General features: G+C 33.9%; 2 protein-coding genes across 4 annotated transcripts; one reads left to right on the top strand and one right to left on the bottom strand.

Annotated features, from left to right (window-relative positions):
• Positions 1 to 2,129: 2,129 nt before the first annotated feature.
• Positions 2,130 to 6,175, top strand: LOC107771893 (mannose-1-phosphate guanylyltransferase 1). Of its 3 annotated transcripts, none has more exons than XM_075252221.1 (5): positions 2,130 to 2,204; positions 4,149 to 4,280; positions 4,763 to 4,825; positions 4,911 to 5,150; positions 5,257 to 6,175. In XM_075252221.1, the coding sequence occupies exons 1-5, from the start codon at positions 2,145 to 2,147 to the stop codon at positions 5,926 to 5,928; spliced, it is 1,167 nt and encodes a 388-aa protein (XP_075108322.1). In that variant the 5' UTR covers positions 2,130 to 2,144; the 3' UTR covers positions 5,929 to 6,175. The 3 variants fall into 3 exon arrangements, with proteins under 3 accessions (XP_075108322.1, XP_016446841.1, XP_016446842.1); XM_016591355.2 differs by lacking the exon at positions 2,130 to 2,204 and adding an exon at positions 2,237 to 2,451 and having other exon boundaries at positions 4,152 to 4,280; XM_016591356.2 differs by lacking the exon at positions 2,130 to 2,204 and adding an exon at positions 2,272 to 2,451.
• Positions 6,176 to 12,582: 6,407 nt separating this feature from the next.
• Positions 12,583 to 16,889, bottom strand: LOC107771894 (CASP-like protein 5B1). Its single transcript, XM_016591357.2, has 3 exons — positions 16,219 to 16,889; positions 14,949 to 15,081; positions 12,583 to 12,931 (listed from the first exon to the last, which is right to left on the bottom strand). The coding sequence occupies exons 1-3, from the start codon at positions 16,347 to 16,349 to the stop codon at positions 12,731 to 12,733; spliced, it is 465 nt and encodes a 154-aa protein (XP_016446843.1). The 5' UTR covers positions 16,350 to 16,889; the 3' UTR covers positions 12,583 to 12,730.
• Between the last annotated feature and the right edge of the window lie 368 nt (positions 16,890 to 17,257).

Here is a 17,257-nt window from a genome sequence, read left to right as displayed (position 1 = left end):
TTATTCACTTAATCCCTCCCGCCAAACGACCTTTCTTTTTTGTTTTCCTACCGCAAATTTAACTAATATCTTCAATCAAATATAAAATAAATTTAATTCAAAATTTTACACCGAAATAATCCACTTAATCCCTCCAACCAAATGACCTTTCATTTTTGTTTTGTTTTCTTCTTCATAACTAAGAGGGAATAATAGGAAAATTATAATGATCTAAACTTGGACATTTTCAAATTTATAGTATGACATTCTTCTATGTTCTAACTAAAATTTTTCCTTTTATTATCCCTTCTCTACTACTGCTACTTCTATACATTTTTTCTTCTTTTTATAATGAAAAACCATTACTCCCTCCATTTTTATTTATATGAGGTAAAGCACATTTATATCAAGTTCCAATTGAGCCAAAATTCTTTTTATACTAAAGCTTATCTTAGCATGCACTAGTCAAACTAACTTTGGGGAAAAGAAATCAAAAGTCTACTCATAGTAGGAATGCCAAAAAAAAAAAATTGAAGAAGGGAAAAGCCAATCTTTGTGAGAGAGGTTTGTGATACATCAGTTTACAACTCAACTTAAGAAATTCAAAAGTTGATAATGTAATACTAAAATACTGGAGATTATAAAGCATTGATCATGACACAGCCAGATTTTGGAGAGGACAACTATTTGTGGAAACCTATATTCTCCCCCCCCCCCCCCCAAAAAAAAAAAAAGGAGTGAAAAAGAAGAAGATTAAATATGGAGTATAAAGTGAACCAAATCTGAAGAAAACAGTACAAGTTAGAGCTTAGAATTAAGGGGTATGACTGTAGAAAGGTAAAAATTAATTAAATGAACGCCTAATGTGTTGTTATTTTTTGGTAAAATCTCATGAATCCGTAGTTCATGGCGTCTATTTACTCAATGACAATCCATATCACCAACTTGTAGAAACTTTTTAATTCAAAAGAAAGATGGAATATCCATATCTTATTGTAATTATTTATTTATTGATTCTTCTTAAAAGTATCTCTTGGAAAATTAATGCGTTTAAGTTATATTACACCTACCATACTGATGTTGGGTTGTTGAGATAGAATCTCAAAGCCAAGTTTTCCCACATATATGATTGAATATTGAATATTGATGATCTATAAGTATTATATTCCCTTAAACTGTGTGTTCTGACCTTTCATAGAAGTATCAATTATAATTACTGCTCAGATTTAGATCTCGCACTTCGCTAATCAGGAGCGAAGAAAGCTAAGCACTACTGGCTGTTAGAAGTACACAAGATTGCATCGGCACCGTTTCTTGTACAAGGTTAAAATTATGTAATGCATTTTTATTTTCATAAACCACTAAATGTAATATATATCAGAAAAAGAATTTATACTGTGAATAGGTAAAATTAAAGGTATCTACTGGTACTTTCTTTATCCTAATTTGTCTGATGATGTTTGATTAGAGATATAGTTTAAACAGAAAAAAATAATTTTAAATTTATGATCTAAAATAAGTCAAAATATATTTGTGTGATTATATATTATCTTATTAAGAATAAATTTAAAATTAAATTTTTTTCTAAATATAAGAAGATGTCATTATTCTTGAAACAGATTAAAAATAAAAGAATATTACTACTACGGGTGCCATACTAAAAATAAAATAGTAGTAATATAAGTACCGAAGAGGGTATCAGCTAGTGGTGGCAAATTGGTTAAAATAAAGCAGTTATCTACTCAAATTATTCATTAAAAATGGGTTGGATAATGAATTTTTTAAAAATGGGTCAAATATAGATAAAACTATATATTATCCATTTAGAAAATGAATAACTAATAAATTTAACTTTTAGATTTGTAAAGCCTTAAATTGGGAGTTCCTCAAGTTTGAGAGACAAAGAATTCACACAAAAATGATCATATCCGTCGGTTAACCTGTTTTTTATCCGTATAAAATATGAGTCGGATCGAATAATTTATCCATTTTTTTATTACCTGTTTTCGACCCGACCCACCCGTTTGTCATTCCTAGACTATCAGCTAAACTGGGATAAAGAGAATATTATAATTATGGATTGGCTGTTTGGGCAACAAAGGGAAGTGTACGTAAGATTCATGATTATGGTGTGATTAGAAGCTACCCAATCCCAATTCCCCATAATGCCAACTCAGCAATATACCCAATCGGACGTGAACCGATTGCTTGAACCGGTAAAAAAGGTAAACCTTGTTTGGAAATCCGTCAATATGGAAACCTTGTGTGTGTATATATATTTGGGGATAATCCTTCTGTTAAGAATTGCTTTGTGTTTTTGCCAACGCTCTTCTAAATCTAACCCAACCACCCCTTTGAAAACACCCTGACGACACTCGCTACCTACGGTCAAACCACGAATTCTCCTTAACTTGAGTCAAACTCGTTCTTCTACTCACTCTTTTCACCTTCCTTAGATCTCTGATTCAAAAGGTGAATTTCGCGCTCTCTTTCTTAATTTCCTCATTGTTTTTCGTCTTCACAGGGATCTTGATTCCATTTTTCTGTGTTTTCTTCGTTATCTTTGTTTGGATCCCTTTTTATTTTTTCCTTATGTAAAATTTGATAATGCGCTCGCAATTTCGCTGTTCATTTTTATTTCTGTGTTCAATTTTGTTTATTTGGGAGAATTTGTATGCCTAATCGATGACTTAAGTTTAGGCTATGTGTAGAATTATGTACATAATGTGCTCTGGATCTGATTGATGCTGTCGTCTTTGCTTTTTTCCCCTTTCTTACGGTGCTTTTGAGTTACAATTTTGCGTAGGATTTCGTATTTTAAGTTCTATTTAACTAGTGCTAGAAGCTAGGGTGTTTATGTAATCCATTTTGTCGTTTAGACACCTCTAGGAATTCAGTGTCATCTTCTGCAGCTATGAATTTGCTTTTACGCCCGAGTTTCCGGGTTAAATCTTTGTTTCTTTCTTTAGGAATACAGCTGGAATGAGGTTTTTGGCTACTTGTTCTAGTTTCCTTTCCGTTTCCAAATGTCTCTGCTTACCTATGCAGCCAGAAGCACATCCAGGATTTGAACTTTGTGTTCGAGTCAAAATCAATTATTTGTTCTTATTTAGTGAACTTTTTAATACATATGCTGAGTTTGAGTCAAAGCTACTGAGTTCCCATAAGTAATCCTCTACATCCGCCCTTGTATGCAGCTGAAATAAAGCTACTGCGATTTTCTTTTGGTCCTGTAACCTTTTTTTTACCTGTTACATATTTTGACTTGTTAAAAGCCTAGATGCTGCTCAAGGATCAGCAAAAGAATATGTGACAGGGAAATGTCTCTTTTAAGCTTCACCGCAAAGCTAGGATAAATTTGAATTCCTTATTTCTGTAAGATAATTGAAGAGATAAAGTGACATAGAAGGAAACTAACATGTATAAAATGTGAATGACAACGCGTTATGTTTCAACTTTTCCTTTGTTATTTTAACCTGTAACCATGCCTAAAAGTGTGAGAAAAGTCTAACTTTCCTGTCCTTTTTTTTAAGGAGATAGAGAGAAGTTGCATTTTCAATCTCTTTTAATGTACTGTGACTGCAAAATTACGGAGAAAACCAAGAAGCATTCGTTTATGTAACTCTGTTTAAACCGCCCTTATCCAAACTACTGATACCACACTATTTACCAAAAGAAATGAAAAATTGAATGGAATTTCCACCCCTATTAAATGATCCAGCCTGGGATGTAGCTGGGATTTTGTTTTCTTTCCAGCAAAATAGCTTGGACTGGCTTTCCTGAACCACTTTATGACTTCAGTTAATCTCAAGATTCACGTATAAATTTGGCAGTTTGCTACAATCGTTCCTGCAACTTTTGGTAGTCTCTTTTTTAATCTGCTTTCATGGACTGGTAATCCCTTTACTTCAAGTTGAACACTATATGAATGACAATCTTTATTCGCTACCTGTCATGGACAACCGACTGAACATATAGGTGAACGTGATAGTGAGCTTTCATCATTGCTTCTTCAGTACGGTTGTAAATACAAGGTTCCATAGTTATGCACGTATCTTCCTTTTGGCTGGATAAATTTGGAGAGGAGAGAGCCCATTTTTAAAAGCAGTATATGTTTTCTTCTCTTACGTCTTCTGATCAACTGTGCTGAAATTCTGCCTGATTCTTAGCAGGAGCGTCGAAAAATCAGGATGAAGGCACTTATTCTTGTCGGAGGGTTTGGTACTCGGCTGAGGCCATTGACTCTTAGTGTCCCAAAGCCACTGGTTGAATTTGCCAACAAGCCCATGATTTTGCATCAGGTAACCTTTATGAGAACTCTTAGTTAGCATTGCGTATTTTCAGTCATATGGTAGATTCTGTCATAAAGATCACTCTAACTGCACACCTACTCAAAGAAATATGCATTTTAATCGGATTGCTAATCTTGTTTTTCATCCTTTTAATTGGTTGTGTGGATTTTGAAACGCCATTTCACTATTCCAGTCTGTACTTTATCATATAAAAGAATTCGGAATATCTTATTTTCCACCCGATAAATTCAAACTATATTTGTCTATATGACTCCAATCCTTTCTTCCCTCATACAAAGTTTCAAATGTCCTAAGCTCTGGAATATCTAGGGCTTAATCACCCTGCCTCTGCCAGGTCATGATCTGTAAAAGAGAATGGGAAATCTCAATAGGAGTTTAATTGTGCCTTGCACTTTCTGTATGTTCTCTTTTTCTTTCTATTTTTGCTATTATATCAAAACACCAATTTTACTTAACATTTTGTATGTCAGATCGAGGCTCTCAAGGCTGTTGGAGTGACTGAAGTGGTCTTGGCTATTAACTACCAGCCCGAGGTCAGCATCTTTCCATTTAGAGATCTAAGTAAGGCTAAATCTTTAATGAGCAACTAATAGAATATACAAACTCCTTTTGATGCAGGTGATGCTGAACTTCTTGAAAGAATTTGAGACAAAACTTGGGATAAAGATCACATGTTCTCAAGAAACTGAACCACTTGGGACTGCAGGTCCCCTTGCTTTGGCTAGAGACAAGCTGGTAGATGATTCTGGTGAGCCGTTTTTTGTTCTTAACAGTGATGTTATCAGTGACTATCCTTTCAAGGAGATGATTGAATTCCACAAATCCCATGGAGGTGAGGCTTCTTTAATGGTGACTAAGGTAAGTTCTCAGTTACATTTCTGTTTGAATTTAACATAGTGTGGCCCTTCCTAGATTTATGAGGGCGATGTCGAGTATAAAAGGTAAATTTCACTGGTTGATACAGGTGGATGAGCCTTCGAAATATGGTGTTGTTGTCACGGAAGAATCCACTGGCCAAGTTGAGAGATTTGTGGAAAAGCCTAAGTTATTTGTTGGCAACAAGATCAACGCTGGAATTTACCTGCTGGACCCTTCCATTCTTGACAGAATTCAATTAAGACCAACATCTATCGAGAAAGAGATTTTCCCAAAAATTGCAGCGGAGAAAAAGCTATATGCGATGGTCCTACCTGGGTTTTGGATGGACATTGGACAGCCAAGGGACTACATCACTGGCCTTAGACTCTACCTAGATTCTTTAAAGAAGAAATCTTCACCGAAACTGGCATCAGGTTCTCACATTGTTGGAAATGTCTTAGTGGATGAAACTGCAACAATAGGAGAAGGATGCTTGATTGGACCAGATGTTGCGATAGGCCCTGGTTGCGTGATTGAGTCTGGGGTCAGACTCTCACGTTGCACTGTGATGCGTGGAGTCCGTGTTAAGAAACACGCATGCATCTCAAGTAGCATTATTGGTTGGCACTCAACTGTTGGACAATGGGCTCGTGTCGAGAACATGACCATTCTCGGTGAAGATGTCCACGTTTGTGATGAAATTTACAGCAATGGTGGAGTAGTCTTACCCCACAAGGAGATCAAATCTAGCATCCTGAAACCGGAAATAGTGATGTGAGAGTAATTTCTAGTGCTAGAAAGCAGTAAGTTATATGTTCAGTTTGTTCAAAATGTATTTGTCCTTTTCCTTTATTTGGTTTTCTATTTCCTCCTCTTCAATTGTAAAAGTAGGGGAATGTTGAGTGATGTAAGGTGATGTGCTGAAGGGTTGCTGTTGTGAAAGGTATGAGATGTTGGAAGGTCTGTTTCTTGTGTAATTTTCGGTGTATATACAAATAAAGAACTCTACTAGAGGTTGTGTTTAATTCGTTGGATTAACCATGTACAAATTAGTAGCGCCAATTTGTCTGTTTAGTTTCTCTGTAGCTTAAAATGGGGTATTCAGGAAGGCAATGGTTTACTAAATGATGAATGATTGCATCTGTATGGTAAACAGTCTACTTGGTTGAACAGACTCATGTATGTATTTTATCTCTAGTGTTCATGTGATTGACAGCTCATACATGATGTTTTACCTACTGCAAAAGAAAAAAACTGAAAAATAATACCCTTTCAATTTTAGAATCTACAACAATGGGGACCCAAGATATTGGTGGGACTTATTTCCATCAACTAAGAAACATTAGTTTTTGTCATGTGGTTGCTCTTTGCTCGTACTCTTTCGTCTATTGATACTCCAAAGATTCATTAAATATGAACTTTTCGTGATTGGACCTCTTTTCCTTTTTCTTTTGAAGATAATGGTTGTCTGTATTAATCTTAAACCATAATACTCTGATCCAGATATTGAAGTCATTAGAGACTAAATACCACTAATAAAAGAATTTTACACAAATAGGTGTCAGTCTGTTTACTTTTTCTAGCTGATATGCATAAATTATACAATAATTATATACGGTTATACATATATATTATATATTTGTCGACTATTTTTAATTTAAACGATTTGATGTGTAGTTATTTAGGTTAATTCTTGTTTTTTTAATTAGCTATTGTGGACCTTTTCTTGAAGCGAACCTTGTTTCAATAACCAAGTTTTCCTGTAAAGTGATAGAAAAGCCTTTATAAAGAATTATAATGCTTTGGGCAAACGACAAAATAACTTGACCCTACCAATACCATGTTGTATGTGAGCAAATTTTTCAGAGATTGAAAAGGAGATTAGGTTTAAAAACTAGCAATTTGTTAACAATATTGAAGCTTGTTGACCAAAAAGGCAATCAATTTACGTACTGATGGAATTGTGAATCAGATATACTAATTGGGCGTTTGGACATAAAAATTGTAAAATTTCCGGAAAAAAATCGAGTGAAAATAATATTTGAAAATTAGAGTTGCGTTTGGACATGAATATAATTTGGGGTTGTTTTTAATTTTTTGTGAGTGATCTGAAGTGAAAATTTTGAAAAATAGCCTTTTGGAGTTTTTAAAATTTTCAAAAAAATCTGAAATTCATCTTCAAGTGAAAATCAAAAATTTCATGGCCAAACATTAATTTCGAAAAAAAAATAAAAAAATAGAAAAAGGGAATCTTTTTTTATACCCAAACGGGACCTAGGATCCCAAATCTTGTTACAACTTTAAGGAGCTCGAGAAAGTTGAGTCCAACCAGAATTCATTGTCTTTATGCAATTAAAATTAGGTTAAAACTTATACTTAAACCTTAAAAATTTGTTACATTTCTTATGAAATAAAAATAATTTAGTAAAACATGAAAAGCAATTTAGTAAAACATGAACAAGAAATTGAGATAGAGAGAAGTAAGAGATTTCTTCTTCAATTTTGTATATTTTTTTATTTATTACAAGGCCTTTATATATGCATGAAAAGTGAAAAAATATGTCATTGAATATGTCATTAACCATTTGAGAGGGAGATCATATAGAAAGATCATGGAGTTACAATCGTAACTCCATAAGTATTAGAGTAGTGTGAGTTACAAAGATAATGGAGAAGAGTAGACATCCACCATATTTTAATTTTTCTTATAACACTCCCCCTTGGATGTCCATAGATAATATGCCTCGTTAAAACCTTATTAGGAAAAAACCCTATGGGAAAAAAATCCTAGTGAAGGAAAAAGAGTACACATGTTTAGAAATACGCTTTTTGGTTGCCTCGTTTAAAACCTTGCAAGAAAAATCCAGTGGGACAAATCCTTGTAAGAGAAAAAGAGTACAACGCGTATTAACTCCCCCTGATGAGAGCATCAATTCACATCCTTGAACCTTCGCATCCCAATCTTGTACACTAATTTCTTGAAGGGTGACGTCGGTAGAGATTTGGTGAACACATAGTCATATTATCACTTGAACGAATTTGTTGCATATTGATATCACCATTCTTTTGAAGATCATATGTGAAAAATAACTTTGGTGAAATGTGTTTTGTCCTATCTCCTTTTATGAATCCTCCCTTCAATTGGGTTATGCATGTTGCATTGTCTTCATACAAAATTATGGGTAGTTTGTCACACTTCAAACCACATTTGTCTCGAATAAGATGTATTATAGACCTCAACCATACACATTCTTGACTTGCTTCATGAATAGCAATTATCTCAGCATGATTAGATGAAGTAGTCACGATTGATTGCTTAGTCGATCACCAAGATATGGCAGTGCCTCCACATATAAACACATAACCTGTTTGAGATCGAGCCTTGAGTGGGTTAGATAAATACTTGGTATCGGCATAACTAACAAGATCGAGATTTCAATCATTGCCATCAAATAAGCCCATATCGGTAATCCCTTTTAGATACCGCAATATGTATTTGATTCCATTTCAATGTCTCCTTGTAGAAGCAGAGCTATATCTTGCTAAGAAATTAACTGAAAAAGTTATGCCAGGCCCCGTAGTGTTAGCAAGATACATTAGTGCACCAATTGCACTAAGATATAGTACTTCAGGACCAAGAAACTTTTCATTATTTTCATGAGGTCGGAATTGATCTTTATTTATATCGAGTGATCTCACAACCATTGGGAATACTCAATGGATGTGCTTTATCCATGTAGAATTGCTTTAAAATCTTTTCAGTGTATGATGATTGATGGACAAAAATTATATCTTTCATATACTCAATTTGTAGACCAAGACAAAATTTTATCATTCCAAGATCTTTCATTTCAAATTCTTTTTTAAACAGTCTACTGCTTTAGGAAGCTCCCCATGAGTTCCAATGATATCTTAATCATCAACATACACGACGATTATAACAAATTCAGATCCAGATATTTTTATAAAGACACAAAGACAAATTGAATTATTCTTGTACCATTCTTTCAACAGGTCCTCACTCAGGCGATTATACCACATGCGCCCTGATTGTTTCAATCAGTATACGAATTTTTGAAGCTTTATTTAATAAATTTCTTGGAGACCTTAATATACTTCAAAACAATTTAAATCCTTCAATGATTTTCATTATACGCATATCAAGTTTTTTTATGTATTACCAAATTAAAACCTGAAATAACTACATCCACCACAGGAGAACGTGTCTCTATATAATCAATGCCAGAATATTTATAAATCTTCTTGTGTCACAAGTCGTCTTTATGTCTATCGACTTGACCTTTTTCGCACAAGAATACATTTATACCACCACTGGCTTTATACTTTCAGATGTTAGGACTATTCGTCCAACTTCACATATTTTAGGTAAAATCAATCTTGATTGCTGGCCAATTATTTATCTGTCTATATTCCATGACAGATTTGAGTTCAAGATCCTCGTCAATATTAATAATATTGAGCACTATATTATATTAACAACATCGTCGACGATCATTTTATATCAGTTCAATTATTACCCAATAAAGACATAACTTATTGAGATCTCTTTATCTCATTATTTTCAGGTACCCGGGCCTCTCCCATAAGGTCTTATGAAGTGTTATGTCGTGGTGCTCTTCTAGAACTCTTGCCTCCTTATTATGACCATCTTGAACATTTGCTACTCTCCTTTTTCAAGGAGTTTTATCTCTGGAACCGATTAGTCTATTATGCTTTATATGTGTCATAAAATCTGTCCACCGGGGACGTTATTCTATTTGGAGCATTAGGAGCTGAAATATAACATTTAGCTTTGGGTCAGCAAATGCGTCTGGCAATAATTTGCAAATGAATTATCACTTGAACTTCAAGTTCATATTCTATTGTACGAGGATCTATATGTATTCATAATAATTCATTTCACGTATCAATTTCTCAGCTGTCCATTTTCTCCCCCTAATGTTGGGATCACTAACACATTTACCAACCTTCTTTGGAAACTCATTTTTATGCATTGTGGTGGCATAATTAAATCATATAGCACATCCATATTTATAGATAGAAATTATTTGGTTCCTGACCCTGAACCGATTGTGATAGGGAGAACTGTTCATAACTTGGCTAGATGCGTACAAGTGCTGCTGTATATTAAATAATATATCTCATACCAAATTTCGTTTTAGGAGTTTTGTTCTCATAATCAATGGTTTAGCTATAATTGGAGGTAAACAATTTTTGCCAAATAAACTTGGATTTAAACCAGTATTATCAAGATAAATCATCATAATTTATATTTTGAAACTTTGCACTAATAATTTGAGCAAGTAACTTTGCAAAACTCAAACTACAAGTTGAACAAATGCACATGTGACCATAGAATAAATGCATCTATTAAAATCATATAATAATAATAAAAGGTCTACATGACAGGTGACTGAGCCCATATATTTATCACATTTTATTTGCTCCAGAAATCAAGGGATTCAAGGAGCAAATCAAGTGGGGCAAGTTTCATGCTTTTTATGAAAAATACATTATTTTTCTTTAGTTATTATTATTATTATTATCAATATGGTGCATTAGGACTCAAACCAAATGTTTTACCCATATAAGACATCTTAGGCCATAATGAGTTGGAACTCGAGCTCAACTCTTATTATCATGGTGCATCGGAACTCACACACCCGATATTTTATTCTCACAATGCAGTGGACTTGAATTTACCTCTTTACTCTCAATCAAGGCATAATAGGCTAAACAATATTGAGATTCACTCTCAAGCCTTAATTTTAATCACATGCCAAGAAAGTTGTATACAACTAATTTGCAACTTAGCAAATCAAATTTGCCTTCCTAAATAAATATATAAACCTCAAATCTGCGTAAAGCTTTATCAATTATTTATAGCATCTAGTGAAATTATCTAGAGAAATAGAAGTTATTAAATAATAAACATTAGCAATTTAAATTTGGGTAGAAGCAAAATTTAAAAAATACTTCACAATATCAGTAATGATAGCAAAAGTAATATAAAATTTATCTCACAAAACTATTTTACTCTTGAAAACATAAAATTTTGTTTTGAACACTCTTGAGTATCTAGAAAGTGAAACTATTACTTTAACATTTCAATGGAAAGTGATAACTAGTCTTACGTTTCTTAAAGAAATATTCAGGTCTTGAAGAAATATATAATAGTTTAATTGTATAATTTAAAATGATGATAACTCCAACAAATTCATCTATTAAAATTATCTGATTTATATCAATCATAATATCAATCATAATGAATGATAACATATCATTTCCAAATTAATCAAGTTTCTATACTAGTGTAGTATTCAACTACCAAAAATTGACGATAATCAAAACGCTGGAAGTGGTTATAAATACATTTTAGATATTCAAATGTAGTTCATCATATTAAACCGAATACAACACCCAAAAATACGTAAATATGCACACCATTGAAAATAACAAAGTGACAGAATTAAATCTGACTTCTAAGGAGTAAGGAATATAAAATTTGACCTGTACAAATGGATAAACTCCTACCATTATGAAGAAAGATTAAAATAAAATTACCTAATAGACAAAAGGTTATGAGAAGGCTGAAGCCTTAGATGTTAACGAGTACCTACCATATTGAATTTATGAAAAAGATGAAATAGGCAGTTCGTGCTAATAACGTGTTATGAAATAAAAATAATTTAGTAAAACATGAACAAAAAATTGAGATAGAGAAAAGGAAGAGATTTTCTTTTTCAATTGTGTATATTTTCTTATCTATTACAAGGCCTTTATATAGGCATGAAAAGTGAAAAAATATGTCATTGAATATTTGAGAGGAAAATCACGGAGTTACAATCATAACTCCATAAGTATTAGAGTTGTGTGAATTATGAAGATAATGAAGAACAGTAGACATCCACCATATTTTAATTTTTCTTATAAAAACATTCAACTTTTCTTGGTTGGTTTCGTACTTAAGACCAGGCTAGTTAGGTGTCAGGTCAGTGGAAAGGGTAAATGAGGAGTATCTGGCATACATTGACTGTTTTTGATACTTATAAGCCAATGCTTTGACTACCAGAAACTAACTGCCAGTTTAAAGATGGAAAGCAAATGTTATGAGACAGGACCTATTGATAAGGGGATGGTACCTAATCAGGTGAAGTGGTTTTGTAGCAAGCCTACCAACCAAGTCAACTCATAATTTTATTTGATAACCCAAGAAACACCAAAAGTTAATATATCTCTCTCTCACAATCAGACTGCAGAATTGTAATATTAATGCAAATCAGCTCCAAGCTGATCTAGTATCTGCACCAGCTATTCTAGATAAAATTCCACCCTATATAGAAAGATGAAAGGACAAGAAAGGAGTTGATTAAAAGATGCCAGAAATCAAATTTCAAACATTACACCGTAATTGCAACAAAAAATGATGAACGTTTCATTTCCGAATATACTGAGTGTCATAACATGACTTTAGAAGAAAGCCAGTGAGAGGACATTTTAACTATTTCCTGTACATAATTTCTGAAATATTCACAACATGAATAGAAAAATAATATCCTTTAGTCAGAGGCTGCAAGCAAAAACATGACGCAGGAAGAGATAGCAAGAAGGAACCATGAGAGAAAAGACAAAGCCACTGAAATTTGAAACAAGTCGCAGGATAGTTTATTCTCAACTTTGCAGATATTTGTATCTTTCACAAACAAAACCACCACGCCAGCTGATGAGCAGGCAGCCGCGAGGGATAGAGTGGCTGTCACCTACATTATGACACGACCACAATCAGAAATTTCATCAAGGAGATTCAAAAGTACAATTTTCCTCGAAGGGAATTCAATTGAACCCCCTTCAGTAAACATGGCTTTGCCATTAACTACAATATGAATGCTAAATCAGTCTTGAACTGACACACATAAAAAAGGAACAATTTGATAGTGTCACCTTACACAAAAGGAGAAAGACAACGAGAATTTTGCCTGCTCACAGCCTGACTATTAAGCAGAAATTAATTTTTACAACATTACTCAGCGACAGGCAGGTGAGACATTGGAGGATCAATTCACCAGAGAAACAATGAAATCTTTGAAAAGAAGTTAATTTTCTGCATTGTTTGCCATGATTTCGTTTCTCTTTGTTTTGGGAACTTTCAGCAGTTGGGGCGCTACATTTACTGAACTAGTCATAAAAATAGCAGTTATAGTTACGAATTAGTTAAAATATTACGTGGAGAGTCATTGTTTACAAGATTAAAATTATAAAACTAGAGCTGCACCACAAACTTGAGCACATACTTAATTAGCAAGTCAACACTATATTAGCTTTTTCTAAAGGGTAACCATGGCACTCGGCACTCGCTATATGGACAATAAAAGAGTGTATGAGCAAAATTTGGCACAGGTCAGGGTGCCTATCTTTGGCTTGAGGTCTAGTTTTCCTTGAATGAATGGAATATTTGGATACACCGACCCCATACTAATATCATGTATTATACTTTTATCTCCAGTATAATCTCAAAGTTTCACCTATTTTCCAATTCATTCTAATATTAAGCATGCATGCCTAGTTGAATATTAACTTCAAAACATAAAACGCATTCGAACTACCATGTGTAAATATCGCAATCGTGTGACAATCGCTTCCTGAAAATACTTCCAATCTTCCTAGCTTCTACATTCGGGACAGAGTAGGCAGTACTAACTCAAGCTCATCCTGAAAACGTTTGACTTTGGGGTAGCAAACATAAACCCTGATGTATGGCTTTTTATTCTTCTTTATCTTCTTTTTTTTGGTATGGGCGGAGGGATGTACTCGTGCACAAAGCACGTCAGAACATCCAAAAGTGCATATCAACATTAGCATCTTATTACTGAGTTACATACAAATTCATGGTATAAGACACCTTCAGAACAAAAGAATATCTGTAGGTTGTGCAATGGAAAGTGGTCGTCATATAAACCACTTGATGCAGTTCCATATCAAGTAAAGAAGATAGTGCGAAATACATGGATCACTTGGCTTCGGCATGCTTGATGGAAATGGACATAACATGATCTTAGCAGAACCTAATAATCCTTTAAATAAACATATACTAGGTCTTTCTCATTCTATAAATTACATATGAAATACATAAATAAGCATACTCTTGGACTCTTGGTCTTTCTCGTCCCATATGCAGACTCTAGATATCTTTCCACTCAACTTGTATCATGTAAAATTTTAAAGATTAGAAGCTGCAAAATTTAGCTACCCAACAAAATGTATTTCATGTAAATCTTAACCCTTTTATTTTCTGTGCTGTCCTATGAGTTAGGATGTGGCGGAAAGTAAAATAGCTACTTTTCAGTATGTAGTAGCAGAATAGCATATTTCTTTTTAAAGAGAAATTAAACTCTTTGTAAATGACACATGGTGCAGCCCCTCACTAGTTAGTTTGCTATCTGTTACCCTGGAACGTTTCTAGACTTTGGAAAACGACAGTAGTGATCTTGAAGTTAACATAGCTAAATAAATAGCCAATCTCTGTTTCTTCCATTTTCTTAACTTAGAAAGGGGTTCTAAGTTTTGACGGAGTTAGGACCTGTAAATTCTATCCTGGTAAACTCTTTTAAATTCTTTTTGGGGGTGAGGGAGAACCTTCTTACCTAAGTGAGAATGCTTGAAAATATGCATTTGAGAAGCAAATAATGTAGTCTAATTTGATCATGTTTTTGTTGGATTAGTAACTCTTCACAGGTAAGCATTGATGCATGACAAAGAAGACAAAATGGAGAAGATTACCCAATCACCAACCACGAACAAGCTCACAAAGACATGATTCCGCAGATCTCTCTTCAATCTTAAAGCATGGATATCCAAGCAGGCAAGAGCAAAGCTCCACAATACTTGCAACCCCATTGATGCTATTAAATAACTGAACCAAGAAAATCAGGCATTTAGAGCATGAGCCATAATTGAGTCATTGAACACTACAAGGAATAGTATTACGAAAGGAAGAACAATGCATTTAAGTTAGCAAGAATTCTGAAGGTAAGCTTCATTTTATAGTCTAAAGAAAGCAGTCTTGAGCTGGAGAATCAACTCCTTGTTTTAGCAGAACCTACAGTTAGTGCAAAGTAGAGAGAAACAATAGGAAGGTAATAAAACAACAACAACAACAACAACAACAACAACAACAGACCCAGTGTAATTCCACAAGTGGGGTCTGGGGAGCGTATTGTGTACGCATACCTTACCCCTACCTTCAAGAAGGCAGAGGTTGTTTCCGGTAGACCCTCGACTTAGGAGAAGGTAATAAAAGCAATACTAAAAAGATAGTGGACTCAACACTGATACTTCAAAGGAAACTACTTAATGTTGGGTCACTATGTTTGTCTCTAAGAACAAGATAGCAAGTATCCACTCCTTTCCTTTAAATGGAATACGAATTAGAAAGAAGGAAGCAGAATTAACTTATTAACCAAGCATAAGTTAATTGCCAAAATATGGTCCAGCGGATGGAAATACATATTTAAGAAGGCCAAATTGATCTACAGGCAAATATTATCATGAAGTATGACAGCATATTTGCTCAATCCCAGATTCAATCAGAGTTGCCAAAACTGGGAAGAACATGTGTTTTTCCAAGATTTGGAAAGCAAAACTAAAGCTTCACTGTCCTTTTTTCTAGTGATTTACTACCTTATCTGCAAACTTGTAGAATTCTTATGCACTACAAATTCTAGAGAGGACAAGTACTGGAGGATAAAACTTTACTTTCAACAACCAAAAGAGGAAATTAAATAAAAGAACTGTGGCTATAAAAGTAGGTTCTTTTTTACTGACTGAGAATGAACAAGCAGAATTACATAGAAGAGCTAATGTGCTACAGAAATAATGTCTCCTAGCTCAGATATCTAAACATGAGTCTGATACTAGTAAGACAAGCTTTCTTTTGAACTTGTATTCCATATATACAGCACATATACTCTATTTGACATATAAACCGTTTGCCCAGATTATTAAAAGATATAATTAAAAAGAAAAGATCAAGAAGAAGAGAGTGAAATACCAAAAGGCAGTGGAGCTGGAGAAACCAGAAGCAGAGGCCATAACTGCAATAGAAGCAGAAGCAAATAAACATTGACCCATCCTCAATATTAGCCCACTCACCTTCCCTGGACTCCCAAACACCTCCTTCATCGAAAGAATCTAACACTGAATTTTTACAGAGAGAAGATGGGGAATGTTTAAAAACATTCCCATAAGATGCTGTTCCTGCAGATTTGACAACAAGATAGATAGAGAGAGAGAGAAAACAATTTTTCTTTTGGAAAAAGAGAGATGAAATTGGTGTTTGAATTTTCTATTAGCGTTTGATTAGGAAAACTGGAATGCTGACAATAGTAAAGTCAAGATAGGAGGGATTGTTCTTCTCAATCTCCACTTGTAGAATGACTTTTCCCATCTTTATACCTAATCAATTTTCTAACAAAAACAGAGTAATCAAACAATAATTTACCCCATATTGAAAAGGAAATATATATTTTTAAGTTGGTTAATGAATAGGAAAAGAGGAGGTTATTTGGAAAAGCAAGAATGATGTGAGATGTGATGTCTGGTGAAGCTAATCAAAGTTTCAACGAACCCACTTATAGGGAAATCATTTCTTTAAATCATACCAAAGCTCCCTTATCGTCTACTGGAACCCAATCTCTTCTAAAAGTTGAACATAAACTACTTTAACAAACGGAGAAAATTAGGAAAGTACGATTATAACAAGACAAATTCCCATAAACAGGACTCGGAGATAAACAGGACGAACAAAAGACCTGATAAAAAAAAAGTAAAAAATTACCATAATGATAAGGACTCGGAGAATATTATAAAAATGGTCCTTTATCTTTGAGTTAGGTCTAAAATAATCCCTTAAATATACCCTAGAGTAGTTTTAGTCCATTATTCGATCAACTAGCTATGTCGTGTCAAATTCGCATCGAAAAAAGAGATTACAATAAACATTGGATTGTTATTTAATCGAAACTATGAAAAGAAAACATTTAACGGGAACTCGCATACGGAGTTATAATTTTTGCAATTTCTTTTTTGTC

Source organism: Nicotiana tabacum, chromosome 4, assembly GCF_000715075.1.
Source record: "Nicotiana tabacum cultivar K326 chromosome 4, ASM71507v2, whole genome shotgun sequence".
NCBI classification, from domain to species: Eukaryota; Viridiplantae; Streptophyta; class Magnoliopsida; order Solanales; family Solanaceae; genus Nicotiana; species Nicotiana tabacum.
The sequence above is the reverse complement of the archived record's forward strand: the minus strand, read 5'-3'. Positions and strand labels throughout refer to the sequence as shown.